The sequence below is a fragment of the Ailuropoda melanoleuca genome, chromosome 4 (genome assembly GCF_002007445.2).
Source record: "Ailuropoda melanoleuca isolate Jingjing chromosome 4, ASM200744v2, whole genome shotgun sequence".
Lineage (NCBI taxonomy): Eukaryota > Metazoa > Chordata > Mammalia > Carnivora > Ursidae > Ailuropoda > Ailuropoda melanoleuca.
Window position 1 is genome coordinate 98150078 of NC_048221.1, and position 17421 is coordinate 98167498.

Below are 17421 nucleotides of genomic sequence, written 5' to 3' on the forward strand. Positions count from 1 at the left end.
GTTTCTCCTGAGATAGCAACAGAAGAGTCACTGTTCCAACAGGAAAGGATCACCAGGTACATTGATCCCAGTTAGGTGAACTGCTCCAAAAGCCATGCGTACATTTCTAAGCAAGAATAATGACAGAATGCTCGGTGTCTCACATGGAGATGTGCCTCCTTTTCCCCTGAGAAAGGGAAGTTATTACAATTTTCAAAGTACTTATTAGGCACTAAAGAAAGTTTTCAGATAATATTGTTCTGCTATTTTAAGGAGGAGGAAAGGATCCTTCAGAGTTAAATAAATAACACAAGAATGCAGAGCCAGCACCTGGCAGAGGCAAAGCTGGCGTGCAGGCTGGCATCCCTTCCAGTCAGCCGCCCACCCCCCACCCCCAGGAGACTCTCCCTCAGCCTGTACTTCCTTCTTACCAGTGGGGGGGAATGACAGAGGCATCATTTTTCCAGTTACTTCAGAGCACAGATTTTGCTAACTATATTTCTCATTTCTATCTTCACAAAACACCCATGGTGCCTTTAGATGGAGTCAGGAATGTTAGATTTCTATAGGAAATTCTAAATTCTTAAACCCATGATGTTTTTTCTCACTTTTCTCCGTAATTAAAAAAAGAAAACAGTCAAAAATAGTGACAAATTCATTAATTAAGACATTTTTTCTCTCAAGCAAAATAATTTTAGATCCACTGTTCAGCCTTCATTAAAGCCATTACCACTCTATGGAACAGAAAATATGTTAGAGCTTCCTACTGCTGTGTTTACAGCTGGATTGTCTTCTATTCCACATTTTATCAAACTGTGGTATAATCAAGGTTCAGGTTAAGGAAACACATTATTAGGCTTCCCAAGAGAAGTGTAAATGAACTCTGACTTGTATATTGGCTAATTATTTTGTGTGCTACATCATTAGCTAGAGAAAGTCTTTACACTTAGATGTATTAATGACGGGAAAATTCAAGCCTATCATTTTTAAAGGGCACAATAGCATTATCCAAGGACATGTTATAGCTGAGCCTTGAAAGAGGGATTTCTTCAATTCTTCTCATTTTATAACTATTTCCTGACTATAAATGTTATAACTGTTCATTGTAGAAAATGTAGGAAGATGCTGAAAATACATATATATATATATATATAATGCAAATACATTTATATGTTCACAAAATTGGGACAGTAGTATATTACTTGTTTATAGATTAGGATTTTTTTCTTTTAATAAAACAGACACATCTCTAGTTACTAAAATATTTTATATAAAGTTACATTTATGGATATAAAATTCATAATGTATCAACATTTATTTAGTCAATACTCTATTATCATTTATTTTGTTTCAAGTTTTTAAACTATTATAAACAATCCCAGCAGGAATATACTTATAGAAAAAAAAATGGTACCAATCCCTATGATGGTTTCCTAAGAATAAATTAATGGAGTCAAAGAATATGTATTATTAAATTCTTTTTTCTAAAATGTTATACCAATTTAATGCCTAGCAGCAGTTAGAAAACATTGTTTATGAGTCTATCATTGCTGAGAGTGGCTATTATCAAGACTTTGAAACACTTATCAATTTAATAGATTAAAGATTTTATTTCATTTTTATTTAACGGAAGGTCTTTTTGGTAATTACTGATTATTAAGTGGAAAATTTTTCAATATAGTTATTGGTCATTTATAATAAATTATATTTTACTTTTTCTTGTATTCATTTCATTCATTCATCCATCCATCCATCCATGTATCCGTTCATTTGATAAGTACCTACTGTGCTGCAGGCAGCATCATTCCAGCCGCTGGAACATGGTGGCGAACATGACAAACTCCTGCTCTCACAGGTACACATGCTCCTGAAGGGAGACAGATAAACACAACTTCAAAAATAAACAAATTAACTTCAGCCCATGTGTAATCATTTCCTAGGGCTGCTGTAACAAATTACCACAAACTGGGCGGCTCAAAGAACAGAAATTTATTCACAGTTCTGAGGCTAGAAGTTTGAAATCAAGGTGTCAGCAGGGCCTTGCTTTCTCTACGGCTCTAGGGGAGTCAACTTCCTTGCCTTCTTACAGTGCCTAGTGGCCCGGGGTGCTTCTTGATTTGTGTCCTCATCACGCCAATTTATGCCTCCATCTTTCCTCTGTGTTTCCTCTATGCCTCTGTCGCCAAGATTTCTCTCCTTTCTCTTAGGAAGACATCACTCATTGCAATGAGAGCCCACCCTAAACAGTTTGGCCTCATCTGGACTTACTGGTGTCTGCAAAGACCGTATTTCCAAATAAGGTTACATTCACAAGTACTGGGGCCTAGGACTTGAACATAGCTTTGAGAGGGTCACAGTTCAACCCGCCACACTGTCCCAAATACGAGGACGTGCAAAGACAGTGTGAATTTCAACTTCCAAGACAGAGAGTGGTCAGGGATGGGTTAGGAGGCCTCCTTTAGATGCAGCAGCCAGGGAAGACCACTCAGGGAAAGTCACCATTGGGCTGAGACCCAGAGGATGAGCAGAAGCCAGCCATATACAGAGATCTCCAAGCAGCAAACAATGGCTTGTGCTGCATCCCCAATGGCTAGAGTGTTGTGAGATAGGAAGGGGCTGGATCATATAAGACTTTATGGACTTTGGTAATTAATCAAGATATAAAATAATCTTTTAAAATAACTATTACTTTTTATTTACTATGTGCCAGACAATACTGAAACAAGTTTTATGTATCTTAACTTACCTCATACATACAGAAAAAATAGTTTTATCACCTTGTTCTAAAAATAAGAAAATAAAGGCTTAGAAATTCTAAATATTTTTTACAGTTATAAAGATAATTAGGAGCACTTCTAATTGTTTTGTAAGTGTTTTTTATATTAAGTATGTTAACCTATAATTTTTCCAATAGGTACTTTCTTTCTAAACTAGTTTCTGGGCTTCTTAACCAACAGGTACTATATATCAATGCACTTAATTATCTATTTATCTGTGTACCTATGTATCTATATTTTATTTTATGAATTCCATCTTGTCTGGTGTGATTAGACAAAAAAAAAGAGAAAGAAATTTCATCATCAGGGATTGCAATAAATGTTTGCCTCTATTTATTCTAATGGTCTTATGCTTTCTTTTCTTTCCTGATTTATGTGTGTGTGTGTTCATTTATTTTACATGTACTTTTATCATCCATCTGCAAGATGCTTTTGAACTAGAACTCAGAACTTTGGTTCTTCTCATGGTTACAATAGAAAAAAACTGGTGTCATGATGAAGGCCTTCACTCTGGTACAACATTTGCCCTAACCCCCTCTACACAGCTGCAACCCTAAACCTAAATCCATGGTGGCAAAAATCATTTTCTGTGCTGAGACATGGTACGATCTTGTCTTCATCAGTTCAGGCTTCTAGCACCAAACATACCATAGGCTGGGTGGCTAAAACACACACTTCTCACAGTTCTGGATGTTGGGACATCAAGGTAAGGTTCCAGGAGGGCTGGTGTGTGTTGATAGTCCTCTTCCTGGTTTCAAGGTAGCCATCTTCTCTCTGTCCTCTCATATAGCAGAAACTAGAGAGAGGACCTCTGGTGTCTCTTCTCCTTCTCATAAAAGCACAGTTCCATCATGAGGGCTCCACCGTCAAGACCTCATCTAAAAGTAATTACTTCCCAAAGGCTCTCTCCCTCAATGTCATCGTATGAGGAATGAGGGTTTCAACACAGGAATGGTGGGAGTGGGGGGAGGGGACCCATTCTGTCCATCGCATGTCTCTAGCTCTTGGCTTTTCAAATTACACAACATGAATGTGGCTTTGTAATAATCTTCTCTACTGGCTTCTTGCAATGGCATAGTTCTCTCAGAGAGGGAAAGTTGTTGTGAGTCTGTGTTTGGTATTCTCTTTTGTTTGTTTTTGTTTTGTCCCAAGGCTATCCTATATATCAGATTTACTCTAAAAATAATTACTTTTTACCTGGATTCCAAAAGTGGTTCAGGCCCTTCTCTTCTTTTCCTTTGGCCATTTCAAAAAGTTCAAGGAAAGGATGGGGGAAGTGGTGCTCCTCTGCTGATTTTATTAGATGCTTAAAATTAGAACTATTTCTATATTCAGACATATATAAAAACATAGTTACTAATGAATTTCTGACTTCTCATCAAAATGAATTTTTCCATCAGTATCACTTAATTTCCAGAGTTAAACTTTTACCATGAATGCCACTGGCTTCAACGAAGTGTCTTGTTCGTTTTCCGAGTCAATCACACACTACATTTCCAAGAATGTCAGATGTTCTGGTTGTTAGTTCTTGGTCAGATTGCTAGGCTAACAGAGTCTAATATCAGATAATATCAGAAAGAAGGGCCAGTGATATTGAAGTAGCTTAATGGGTTTAGTGACTGATTTGGCAAAAAAATTGTGAAAAATCAGAACGCTATAAATTATTTAAAAATATCTAACAATATAAACTGTTCACATAAAGCTAAACATATGAGAGTGGGTCAATAAGAACATCAAGAAGCACAGAACTTTCAAACCAAAAATGGCATGTTCTCCTCCAGAAAACTGATTCTTATGCGCTTATATGTGACAAAGAAGCCATATCTCAGTTTGGTAGATTTCAAGCACTCTATCAACTCCAGCCCTAAAGAAAAAAGGGTGATTATTGGTATGAAATTCAAAACAGAAATCATACAGAGAAACAAGAAAAGCCTACCAATTTTCTCACATAGAAGTAACTCTGTTTAAGCGGATACATCAGATCCATTTATATAATTGTAAAATATAGATGGTTCACTTTAAGTTAGAGATTCTGAAAACTGAGCTCAGAATTTTATGGGAGCTCAATTATTTATTTTATGCTGCTTTCATTCTCTCTTCCCCTTAAATAGTAACTATACACACAAATTCCTCAAAACATGATAAATAAAATTAAAATCAGCCTATTATATCCACCAACGAAAACAAAGAGGTTAAATGATTTGGTTTTGTATGGGTTATCCTTATTCTTTTTCTTGATTAGAACAGTTTAGTAGCTGGAACCTTTTTTTTTTTTTTCCCTTTCCCCCCTTCTTTTTCTATGCCATCTGGGTAGGCAAACCCAATTAGCACATGTTGAAAGCTAGCAACACCTTTTCCAACATTTCAAAGTTTTGGCAAGCTTTAAAAGTTACTGTGTCACATAAAAGCTCATTTGGCACATTACAGGGTTTGCAGTATGAATTTATCATATGGAATGATCATTTTCCAAGTGCATTGAGAACATACAGCACAATTGGATTTGGAAAGATCAGTTGAAATAAACTTCATCATTGTGGTTCTAGGATCAATCTACTCAATCTCTTTAATGGAGTTCTTCACCTTCTTTCCTTATACAAAAGAGAAAAGAGTTATGGTCCAAAAAAGCCCTGGCCTTGTTCTGAGACAGTCTTATTTCTGGCACTCTATCAACTCACTAAGGGGATCTTGGAAAGGGTGGAGATGAAGGCTCCAAGTTTACACTACAGGTTTTATAAAATTCCTCAATTCTTATGTCTTTCTCATTATGCTAATGGTTTCCAAGGCTGCTCAGAGCTCAGCAATCATTGCTCTCCTAGGATTATATACCTGGAGCTGACTGCCAGTTGCCCACCAGTCTCCCCCTTATACTTCAGTAACATGCATTAGAGGAATTCTCTGGTGCATTATGCCTGTCTGTTGAGGTGGATATGCTATATTGCCTTGTTTGCCATCTGTTCTGAACTCCTTTAAGGGTGCCTACCTTTACCGAAGAAGTTGGACAACCAAATATTACATTTCCCAGACTTCCTTGCACCCAGAGTTCCAGATGTTATTTAGGTCCCACATTTAGATACACTTGCCTGAGCATTGAATCTGTAATTAAGGAGGGAGACAGCCAATAACCCTTGAAACATCCATTCTGCTGTTGCATATCAAGCAGCCATAACAGGGCTCGGGGGTCAACAGTTCTTACAGCAGCTCCCTATCCCTGGATCAGTACTCAAACAGCTGAGTCAGCAGCTACCCCATTTTCAAGATTCTGGATTGTCGCCGAATTGGTACTTCTTTTGGTAGGCCGGTTCTATGGATTTTCTATGCTGGGTCCTTCTGTGAGTTCCAGCCCAGACCCTGCTCTGCCAGCTTTCTCAATGATATGTGTGAGTCTCTACTTCCATGATTACATAACTTCAGGTTTAAAAAACTAGTTTTCATTTGTACTGAATTCTGACTCATACAGCCATATTGTGCTACAATGAGATTACTATGTCCCTGATCTCAAACTACACTTAAGAAATGATTTAAGCTATACCACATATTGTCTTTTATCTCCTTCTTGCTCACACAGAGAGGAGAGCATGAGGAATTATTTTGGAATTTAAAATATCTCCGTAGTTCAAGAAGATAGTTTATTCTAAAACTCTTAGCATCAAAGCAGACCAATCTATAACTATTTTTGTGTGTGTGTTCCCCTCAGTATAAAGAACTATACTGAAAGCACGCATCACATACCTCCATACATACATACCCATGTTTTAACGACCCAATGCGTACATCTGTTTGGATGCTGCATTGTAAACCAGCCTCCTTCCCCAAACTTAAATCCAAAAGCATACTAAAAACATGAACAAACTGACACTGGAACTAATATTACCATTTCTCTATTTATGGTCATATGTTATTCTTACTTTTAAATCATCCCTAATATCTAAACCGACTCTATGACTTATTAATCCTTCTATCTGAACTATACTTTATCAAAGGAAACATGATGGGGGGCGGAAATAGGTCCACTCTGCTACATTCTAGCTCTCTGTGAGTAACATCCTCTCACTGTCCTTAGTCTGAACAATAGGCACAGTAATTCTAAGCTATAATGTTGGGAGAACATTCATGCATCAGTGGTGACTGGCATAATAGCTGCTCAGTAAAGAGCTGCTTCCTGTCTGCTGTCATTATTCTCATTCCAGTCATATCATATCTATGGTTTTAATAACCTCTGAATATTTCTGGCTGGGGCAGAAGGTATTCAGATGGAGAGATCATCATATAAGGGGCCTTTAGGGGGGCACCTGTGTGGCCCAGTCAGTTGAGAGTTGGACTCAGGTCATGATCTCAGGGTGGTGAGATTGAGCCCTGCTTCAGGCTCCACACTCAGCACAGAGTCTGCTTGTCCCTCTTCCTCCTTGTCTGCGCCTCCCCTGACCTGTGTTCACTGGCTCGCTCTCTCAAATGGGTAAATAAATAAAATCTTAAAAATAAAAAGAGGCTTTTAGGTAAAAAGAGCAAGGTGCCTTATGCATGTGACCTTAGGTTTTCACCATAAATTCCTCCTATGATGCCATCAAAGCAGTTTTAAGCCTTTACTGATAATGCAAAGTTATCAGTAACAATTCAGATGTTTGCAATCTTTAACGCTTATGTAAATTTCTACAATGTTAACATATTTGTTTTCCTAATTACATTATAAACTGAACTCAGGACTTATGCTTCTTCCCTTGCTGTGTACCGTGCTATAGGTTTCTAAAAAGGTTTGCTTGACCTGACCTGACACATAGTTTTAGAATAAGCCACATTCTTGAATCACGGTAATATTTTAAAATTCCCAGATAATTCCTCATGGCCATATCTTTGTCTCTCTGTCATTTTATTTATTTTATTTTTTGGTATACTCCTAAAATACAACTTTAAGTTTTTATTTTCTTTAAATTTTATTAATAGCTAACTTGTTAGAACTTTTGCTACAAGAATTAAAATCTGTCCAGTCTTACAACGATAGCTATTTCTGAAATTATACTCAATCTCCCAAATTCTGATTTATTTGTGCTAAAAATCCACTCTTTGAATTAACACCTTGTCACTGATGACTAATAGAAGTACTGAATGAAATCAGCTTATTATGATCATACATCAGACTACCCTAAAGTGATCTTTTAGTGGCTGACACACCTCAAGTGTCTTAATTTAAAAAAAAAAAGGCTGACACACCTCAAATGTCTTAATTTAAAAAAAAAAATAGCAAATGAGATGAAGATCCTTAAAAGCACAGTGCTTGCAATAGATAAAATTTTGTATTGTTCTTTAAAAATAGATTAAATCAATGATGGTTCAACATGTCTTTTTAAGATTTTATTTATTTTTTATTTATTTATTTATTTATTTATGAGAGAGAGAGAGAGAGAGAGAATGAGAGTGAGTGGGGAGCAGGGGCGAGGAGAAGAGGGAGAGGGACAAGCAGACTCCACACTGAGCCCAGAGGCGTGACATTTGTGAGGCTCAATCCCAGGACATCAAGACCACAACCTGAGCTGAAATCAAGAACCGGACAGTCAACTGAATGAGCCACCCAGGCACCCCGATGGTTCAATAATTTTAAAACAAATATCATTTCTCATAATGTTTAGTGTATTGTTTTATAAGTTTACTTATAAATATTATTTACTATTACAGCTTAACAAAATACTTCAGTGTCATATATTGTCTACATTGCCTGAAGAGGCACATATGTAGACAACTTTGCTATGTAATAGTAGCCTTAATGTTTGGCTGGAATTAGGCAGTTGTTGGATGAAATGATGATTTACCAATTCCACCAGTGGCTTTAGTGGTCAAACGTGTCAACACGGCTATTGCCTTACAAAGAGTCCTTGCTTTCTTACACATCTTGAAAATACTTACGTAATGTGGAACCTGTTCAAAAGGCTCATTCCTACAAGGAAAAGAAGAAAGCCAAAATCTGAGTTCCCAAAATGAATGAAAATGTGTTCATTCCTCCCACTTCAGGGAGGTGTCAAAAAAGACTGTCAGTTTCATAATTATGCCTCTTGAGCAGATGGGCGGTAAGACATTCTATGACATTTGAGAAGAAAATAATTTTAAAACCCTAAAAATAATAATAAAGGAACTTCTAAATAAAGTGCATGCTCCAACACAGAAGTAAAATATCTTAAAGTAGAAATGGGTTTTTTAGAACAACTAGAGACCCATTTGTTAGCTAGACCTTTCTATGTTTACAGTACACACACCATCAGGTTTTACAGCAGGTCATAACAAAAGACAACCCTGCAGAATGTTCTGGAATAGCTACATAAGTTTGGAGCCGATGAATTTATGTAGTATGAATCTACAGTTTGCTCCTGCCTTGAATTAACCACGGGAAATAGCTGATGCAGAGAACAAGGTTAAAATTACAATATGAGATAGGGTTTGGGAGAGGGGTGGTTAATTTTCAGCTTTTGTTTCATTCACTCAAAAAGAGCAAGTAGAACATAATACAAGGAGGAAACACAGCTCAAATTTCTATCACAACCTGAAGGCTACCTAGCTCTCTGAACTGCCAAATCTATTGATAGACGGTAAAGATTTCCATTCCCTGAATCATCACACCCTTTCAGAACCCTCTATTTTCCTGTCAGTGTTTCTTTGGGTCCACTGGGTAGATAAACACTGCAGCTTAGGTGTGAAGTCTATCTGAAGAGGCATAAAAAAGGATATTGACAAGTCATTTGTTCCTTCTGTCTTTTGTGTCAGATTCAGAAAACCAAGGGAGAGCAAAAGAAAAACCAAAAAGATTTCAAAGCCTACATCACATTTCAGTTGATTTAGCAACCTGACTCCTGCAACTACCAGGACTGTTCTAATAAACAGATGGCCCTGACTTTTCAAATGTAATATGTTTTTAAATTGCACAAATCATATATGCCTATTATAGAACAAGATGGAAAATAAAAATGAGTTTAAAAAAAAGAAAGAAAATAAATATTGTCCACAATTCCACCACCTAGCGATCAGGACTATGAACATTTGGTGCTAGTTTTTCCTGGTGTTTTTCTATATACACATAATTATATTTGCAAAAATAAGATCATTTTATACTTATGCTTTTGTGGACTGCTGTTCCATGTACATTTTTTTTCAAGATTTCTTTTAATTTATTTATTTGAGAGAGAGAGAGCACAAGTGGGGAGGAGTGGAAGAAGCAGGTTCCCCACGAGCAGGGAGCCCGACTCAGGGCTCAATCCCAGAACCCTGAGATCAGGACCTGAACTGAAGGCAGATGCTTAACCGACTGAGCCACCCAGGCACCCCTCATGTACGTTTCTTGACAACTTTCATTGTCATTAGATTCTTACCATTTTTGATGGCTGTATACTGTATATATGCACAGGTAGTGTAGTAATACAATATAATATAATATAGGTATAGGTATATAGTTCCAAGTACATTGTATATGCTGTTAAGAGATAAACTGAGGCATATTATAAATTTTAAGAGTTTATTTGAGCATTTATCTATTTGAATAGGGCAAACGGGAAGTGGTTAGCAGCACTTCACTGCCAGGAACGAGGGGAAAGACTTACACGGAGAAGTGTGGACACAAAGAAAGGAAATTATTTGACTGGCTATAGCTTAAAGCCTAGTTGGTTATTTGTGATTGGTTGTCCACAGCGTTTTGATTTCATAACCTTCATGGATTTATAGGCTTCAGTTTTGGTTTGCTTTTATAGGCCACCATGGCATTACAGCCCCGCAATCTAATGGCCTCCTTCTTTAATTGAATTAACAATGTGAACGATGTATGTTCTACTGCGTTCCAGACAGTGTGAGTATTTCACTTGACCTATTTCTAATGTTTTGATTTAAATACTGCTGTGATTAATTTTCTCATATATACAATGTTTCAACTAAATTTTCTAAATAATCGAAAGAGTTTCCTTAAAATTCTTGTAGGTAGAGTTGCTTGGTCAAAGAGAATGTAGATGCATACTTTTAAAATTTTTTATTACCAGGTTTTCTTCCAGAAAAGTTTCCTCTAATTTATGCTATTTGGTTACTAGTGAAGCCAAACAACTATTAATAGTTTTGTTGGCAATTTCTATTTTTTATTCCGTGAATCCTTATTTGTGACTTTCTTAGGATTTAGCTGCACATAACAGAAACCACTACAACTCTTTGAAGTAATTGGAATATAATACAGGGTATTATATGCTTATAAAATAATTGGGAGACTTGGAAACACAAACTGTAGGCTGGACATGCACGATAGGGTAGGTGCCCCTCATGACCCACTGGATTCCGTTCAGCAGTCAAGGCACCATGTCCCAGCTTCTCTGAGAACTGGCTCACCGCTCTCCACTCCACCCCAGAATTTTCTCTGACTGAATGGGACGTTGCCTTTCCCTGGAGGTTAGGTCACTCTTCTCCCCAGAAGAAGAAGAAGCCAATAACCAATTGACAGGAGGTATAAAAGGCCAGATCCCTTGCTTCAAGGTGGTGCAATTGATGCCCCAAAGTTCCCTTCAAATCTATAGCTCCCCTCAGGTACTGGCTGCATTCTTAATTCGTCCTTCCATATCCCATTCTGCTCCCCTAACTCCCTTTTCCCTAAGAGCATTCCATCAACAAATCACTCACAGAAAAATCCCCATTTTGGCTCTGCTTCGAAGGATCTTGACTGAACACAATAACCATGAGAACAGTATTGCAAAACTGACCAATTATGAAGGTTGGTGGGCCAACTGAAAAGCTTAGGAGTCAGGAGGGCTGCTTTCCCGGTGCTGTTCAATTTCCAAATCATATGTGAGCAAAGCAGACACACCCTGGATGTTGTTTGTTCATATCTGTAAAGCTACGGAGGGTCCCCTAGTGCCATCACTCCTGGTCCTGCCACTGAACTAATCTCCTGCACAAATGAAGCCGCCTGCAGACGGAGCAAGACAGCAAATGCGTGTCTCCATCTCACGGGTCTCCTTTACATGTTTGTGTTACAGACAAAAAGAAGTACTTTGTACTTCTTCTTTGCAGCAGCTTAGACCCCAAGCACTACAGAAGTCTGATGAACATTGTCTTCAGCTTCCCAGCCCCCACAAAGCTTTTAAGATTTTCAGGATAGTTGCAGGATTTGGGAGGATTTGAGTGGCCAATGTGCCATATTTACCACTGGGACTTTTGTTCATTTTCTATGATGGATTTCTTCCCCTCCCTCCCCTGCCCCATGATTTTCAGCTGATCCCTTGTGTCTTAATATTATTGATGATGATTTTTGACCTTCAGAATACATTTTTAAAAAATCTGTCCTTTTCCTTATAGATTCTCTTTGCTATTACCCTTAGAATGGCTTTCCTTCTGAAGGTTATAAACAAAAATATTTCCTAGGTTCTATTCTAGTCCTTTCATGGTTCTGTTATCTACATTTCACTGTTTTAAATTAGATTGGCATATGCAGCAAGGCAAAGACTAATATTTTTTCCAAGGTATGCAGCTAAATATATAAGCAAAGATTATTGAATAATTAATTCTTTAGAGTCTAACTTGAATGTAATCCTTTTTGGTATTTTAAGATTTGTGCTCACCTTCACTGCTGGCCTGTCTTTCTGACATCAGCTGTTGCTGTAGAATGCACTGGAATAGCGGGCAGAAGAAAGCAAACTCTGTCACTCTTTTTCAAAGTTTATTACAGTATTTCTCAAGAATCACTTTGTCAAGTCCTAGAGCAAATCATTTGAGCATTATAAGTGCAATTGCATTAAATTTATAAATTTTAAAAAAGTAGCACTTATGACGTTGGATCATGTTATTCAAGATGATTTTTTTTTTTTTTAGTACGGTGGTTAACTTTTAACATTTTCTTCACATAGGTGTCACAACTCTTTTGTTAAATTTTACATGAATAAATTACTTTTCTGTGAATCTTTAGGCTGTAATATTTATTTCCCCATTTATTTTAGTAAATGGGTATTCTAAGAACAGAGAAGAGCTTTCAACGTTCACATAACTATGCCTTTGTCCCTTTTTTTGTCCCGTCAAGGATATGCAGAGCCGTGTTTAGGTCTTCTATGTTCTGTCCATTTTTTCCTATGTGGTTCATGAAGGCTTTGTTTCATGCTTCAATTTTTTTCTTTTTAGATAAACTTAATGATGGTTCTAGCTGTCATAGGCACATGTAAATCTCATAAAAGAATTTGTGCTTTTTGTTTCAAATATTGATTTTAAATTTAAATTCAATTTTTTGTTCTAATATCATGCCCAGTGCTTTGACTTTGCTTGCACATGCCTTTTGTATTTTATTTTGGAGCTTACTTTTTTAAAATAATTTTATTTAGCAGTGCCTGAGTGGCTCTGGATTAAGCATCTGACTGCAGTCTCAGGTCATGATGTCAGGGTCCTGGGTTGGAGCCTCACATCAGGCTCTCCTCTCAGTGGGGAGTCTGCTTCTCCCTCACCCTCTGCCCTTCTCCCTGCTTGCGCTCTTTCTCTCTCTCAATGAATAAAATCTTTAAAAAAAAAATAAAACCATTTTTAAGTATGATTGGCATACAAAAAGTTGTATATACTTAGTGTTTACAACTTGATGAGTTTGCAGATAAATTTTCATCTATGAAATCATCACAATGATCTGTGCCTTAAACATATCCATCACCTCTAAAAGTTGCATATTTTTGTACAACCTTTCAATCCTTGATTCTTAATGTTGGTCACTTAGTTCATTTAAAATGATGGCCTATAATGTTTTTTTTTTTTTCAGCATAATCTGAGATGTGTAGAGAAAAGCTAGCACACTCACAGAACATGAACAAACCAAAAAGGAGGGAGGAAAACAGAAGTTCCAGCTTGACAGCTGGGGGTGGTGTTGGGGGTAAAATCATTTTCCATAGGAGGAAGCCCATGGTGGATCGTGAATGAAGTTAGAACATCAAACAACAACAGCATAGAATCACATTATCTATAAATTCAGGAATAGATTGCCAGAAAAACCAGATAAAATATTTTAAAGATTTTAAAGCAAGCAGTCCTGAGGACAAGAAGGGGAGCATACTGTTATTTTTTATTATAAGCCTTGTAAATAATTTGACTTAAAATATGTAAGTGCTTACTTTGATTAAAATAAATGTAAAACAGATGAGAGATAAATTGATTGATGCATGGAAAATAAAAATATAATTTAAGATAATGGTAAACTCTTGAAGAGAGAAAGACAAAATCTTATAACAGTGTTAGCCTCTGAGGAAAGGCAATAGGAGAGGGGTAGAAAAATGTATATTTTACAACTCCTTGTAATGTTTGATTTTTTTACATCATGAACACACCTTTCTTTCATATTAAAAATGTTATATATTTTTAATTTTTTAAAAAAGAAAATATAGGAAATAGTTTTAAATAGAAACAAAGGAATTTTGTTGAACTAGATAAATAAGCTAATTAGAGTTATACCTGATTGTGTGTTGCAGACATATGACAAAAATTTGTGTATAAGTTGAATTACTTTAAACAAATTAGGGGATCTGAATACTTACTGAAAAAAAAAAAAAACCTGTGGTAAAACCAAACAGGAAATACATATGTCTCTATTTGTGTGATATTTAAAATGGTGCATTGTTCAGTAGAAGAAACACTGGTGTTTAAAATTCCATGTAGATATTTGTCTACCAGGAACGTAAGACCTCAGCCATATTGGGTGGACTCTGATGAGTTGAGCATGTCATTGTCCTTCAGACAACTTGCTCCCTTAGGCAACAGAGGTCCTGGGAGCTTCTCCAGCTCCCCTGCTGGATGCAGTGGTATCTGGGCATATAATGATCAATGATCAACAGACTCTGTAGTCTACCTCCTGTTTTGTTTGTTGTGATTGCATTTTCTACACAGGTATATTTCCATTTGGTAGCCAGATTGGGAGGAGTGTCGCCCTATCTCAAAGCCTCCCTGGATGATTAACCGTTCTTCAATGCCTCTCTCCAGAGCTCAGGGGAAACCTGAAGGACACACGTGCCTTCCAAGCCCTTCCTTACTGTGCCGTGTCTTCACTACTCTCTCCCCCATCCTCACGGCACGTACCCAGTATCGGGCAGATGTGCACTTTCTGCCTCCTGCTTATTTTCTCAAAGTGGTTTGCACAGCAGATGTTCCAGTAAATGTTTTCTCTTCCGTCTCTTCACAATTTTGCTACAAAATAGGAACTGTATACGTGCCATTGCCCTTCAGATTTTCAAAGAGAAGACTTCACAGCTCCCTTTCCACCTCATTGGAAACTTCCCCCCCTTTCCTCCTGGGCACAGGTGTAACTTATTAGAAGAGTGTGTCCCATTATACTTCTTTCATCGGCTCCTTTCTCCACTGCTGGGTGCCTTTCTCTACAGCCTGATTGCTGCATAATTCTTTTCTAATTTCAGATTTTTCTGCTGCTGCTGACCCAACAGCATGGCCAGCAGAATCATTTGCATCCCTGTCCTTTTCATCCCAGAACTATTCTTAGTCCTGAAAATTTATCACCCAGCTTTGGAAAATGGCATTACAAGGTCAAGTATCATCAAAAAAGAAAAGCTCATTACGTTAAGTGAGCATCTCTATTAATTTTATTATAATAATATCTGCAATAACGATCATCTGATCATATATATGCATTTTATAAATCTAATATTTTAATAATATCAAATCCATTAGGTGTTAAGTTATTCAGATGCATTTCCTTGTTCATTCTGTCAGTATTTCTTGAGCACCTAGCACATGCCAACTTCGTGCTAGGCACAGAGGGCAGACACCACCAAGTCATATTCATCTTGTGTTCACAGAGCCTACAAGCCATATCCATCAAATGTGTGTGGAATATCCTTAGAGCACCAAAACAGCAGCTAAATAAAGTAGCTCTTCTCTTTGTCATCGAACGACAGTATGCTCCCACATTATACATTACCACTTAGATTCAGACAAACCTGAGACCACATTCAGCCTCTGACATGCAATGGCTGCATGCCCATGATGGAAATGATCGTTTCTAAATCTCAGGTTTCTCACGTATTAATTTTTTTATAAGATCGAATGAGGCAAGTCTGCAAAATCATCCCATCCGTGCTGAGCATAGCGTGTGCATGGTGCATATTCTAGTTCTCATCACTCCCATGGCAAGCACAAGGTTAGAGTGCAGTGGGTGGTGGGGAGGAGGAAAAAAGGAATAATTCCACAAGCTTCCCAAAGTGAAGATTCAGAAAATGATCCCCAGAAAATTCAGAAAATATCCTCCCTTACAAAGAGTGGGTGAAGTTATAAATTTGAAGAGCTGAAGACAGCCGAGGACATAATGTTCATGCCAAGTACAGCTCCTGTGAGGCACAGAGGTGTTAGGTAAGACACTGAGGGTAAACAAACCAGTTCATTAAACAGAGCCTTTGCTCGTGTGGCTGTTCTGGGCAGTGCAACCTGGCATTTGCTTAGAAGGTTTACGGAAGGAAGCCTCTGTGACTGTGGCTGGGTAGTCTTGCTCAGGGTCAAAGCCAGTATGGATGCGGGGCTTCAAATGCACTTTCATTAAATGACTCATCAAGTATTAAGCAGAGAAAATTGGTAACAACTTTTACCCTAATACCCTAACGCTAACGGCAGCCCCTTTACTCAAGGGACACAGCAGACACCCCCCCTTCCAGAAATGTTCCTTTTTCATGCATGAGGGTGGGATTGTCTGATAAATTATAAAATTCTCAGGTAAATTTAAATTTCATCAAAACAATGAAAAATATTTTCTAGTCTCAAATTTACCTCAACTGTTGCACCGGGGATACTTATTTATTGTTTATCTTAAGTTTAAATTTAACTGGGCATTCAGTTTTTTATTTTTGCTCTGTTTTTTGCTACATCTGCCAACCATAAATCAGGTAGATTCTCCTTAGGCCATTTGCTTCTTACCATTACAATGGTATTAAGGAAGCCCCTTTCAAAACAGGTTCACTAATAGAAAACAAGGATCCATGTGGCCTTAGAAGTGTCTCATGTAAACCATTTAGTTCACCATCAAGTTGTTTTTTTTTTTATCAGCATGTTTTAAAAAGCAAGTTCCAGAAGTAATTCTTGTGCACAAAAACTTTGAAAAACTCTCTAGCATGTGATTAAATTAGTTAATATTTTAAAGTGTATTATTTACAATTACTTTTATAAAAAACCTTTATGATCACTACAATTGTTATTCCTACTTTACAGATTAGAACATTGAGGCAGATTTTTTTAATGATTTTTTATTATATTATGTTAGTCACCATACAGTACATCCCTAGTTTTTGACGTAAAGTTCGATGATTCATTAGTTGCGTATAACACCCAGTGCACCATGCAATACGTGCCCTCCTTACTACCCATCACCAGCCTATCCCATTCCCCCACCCCCTTCCCTCTGAAGGCCTCAGTTTGTTTCTCAGAGTCCATAGTCTCTCATGCTTCATTCCCCCTTCTGATTACCCCCCTTTATTATCCTTTTCTTCCCCTACTGATCTTCCTAGTTCTTATGTTCCACAGATGAGAGAAACCATGTGATAATTGTCTTTCTCTGCTTGACTTATTTCACTTAGCATTATCTCCTCCCAGTGCCGTCCATGTTGCAGCATATATTGAGAAATCGTTCTTTTTGATGGCTGAGTAATATTCCATTGTATATATGGACCACATCTTCTTTTTTTTTTTTTTTTTA

The 17421-nt window shown here is 37.3% G+C and overlaps 1 protein-coding gene across 1 annotated transcript in view; it reads right to left on the reverse strand.

Moving 5' to 3' along the window:
- Positions 1-1794: 1794 nt before the first annotated feature.
- Positions 1795-17421, reverse strand: part of LRRTM4 (leucine rich repeat transmembrane neuronal 4) — a 748825-nt gene continuing 733198 nt past the window's right edge. Inside the window, exon 3 of the mRNA XM_034659444.1 lies at positions 1795-1846. Coding sequence (XP_034515335.1) covers positions 1829-1846 — 18 coding nt within the window. The 3' untranslated portion in view covers positions 1795-1828. The remainder of the gene's footprint in view (positions 1847-17421) is intronic.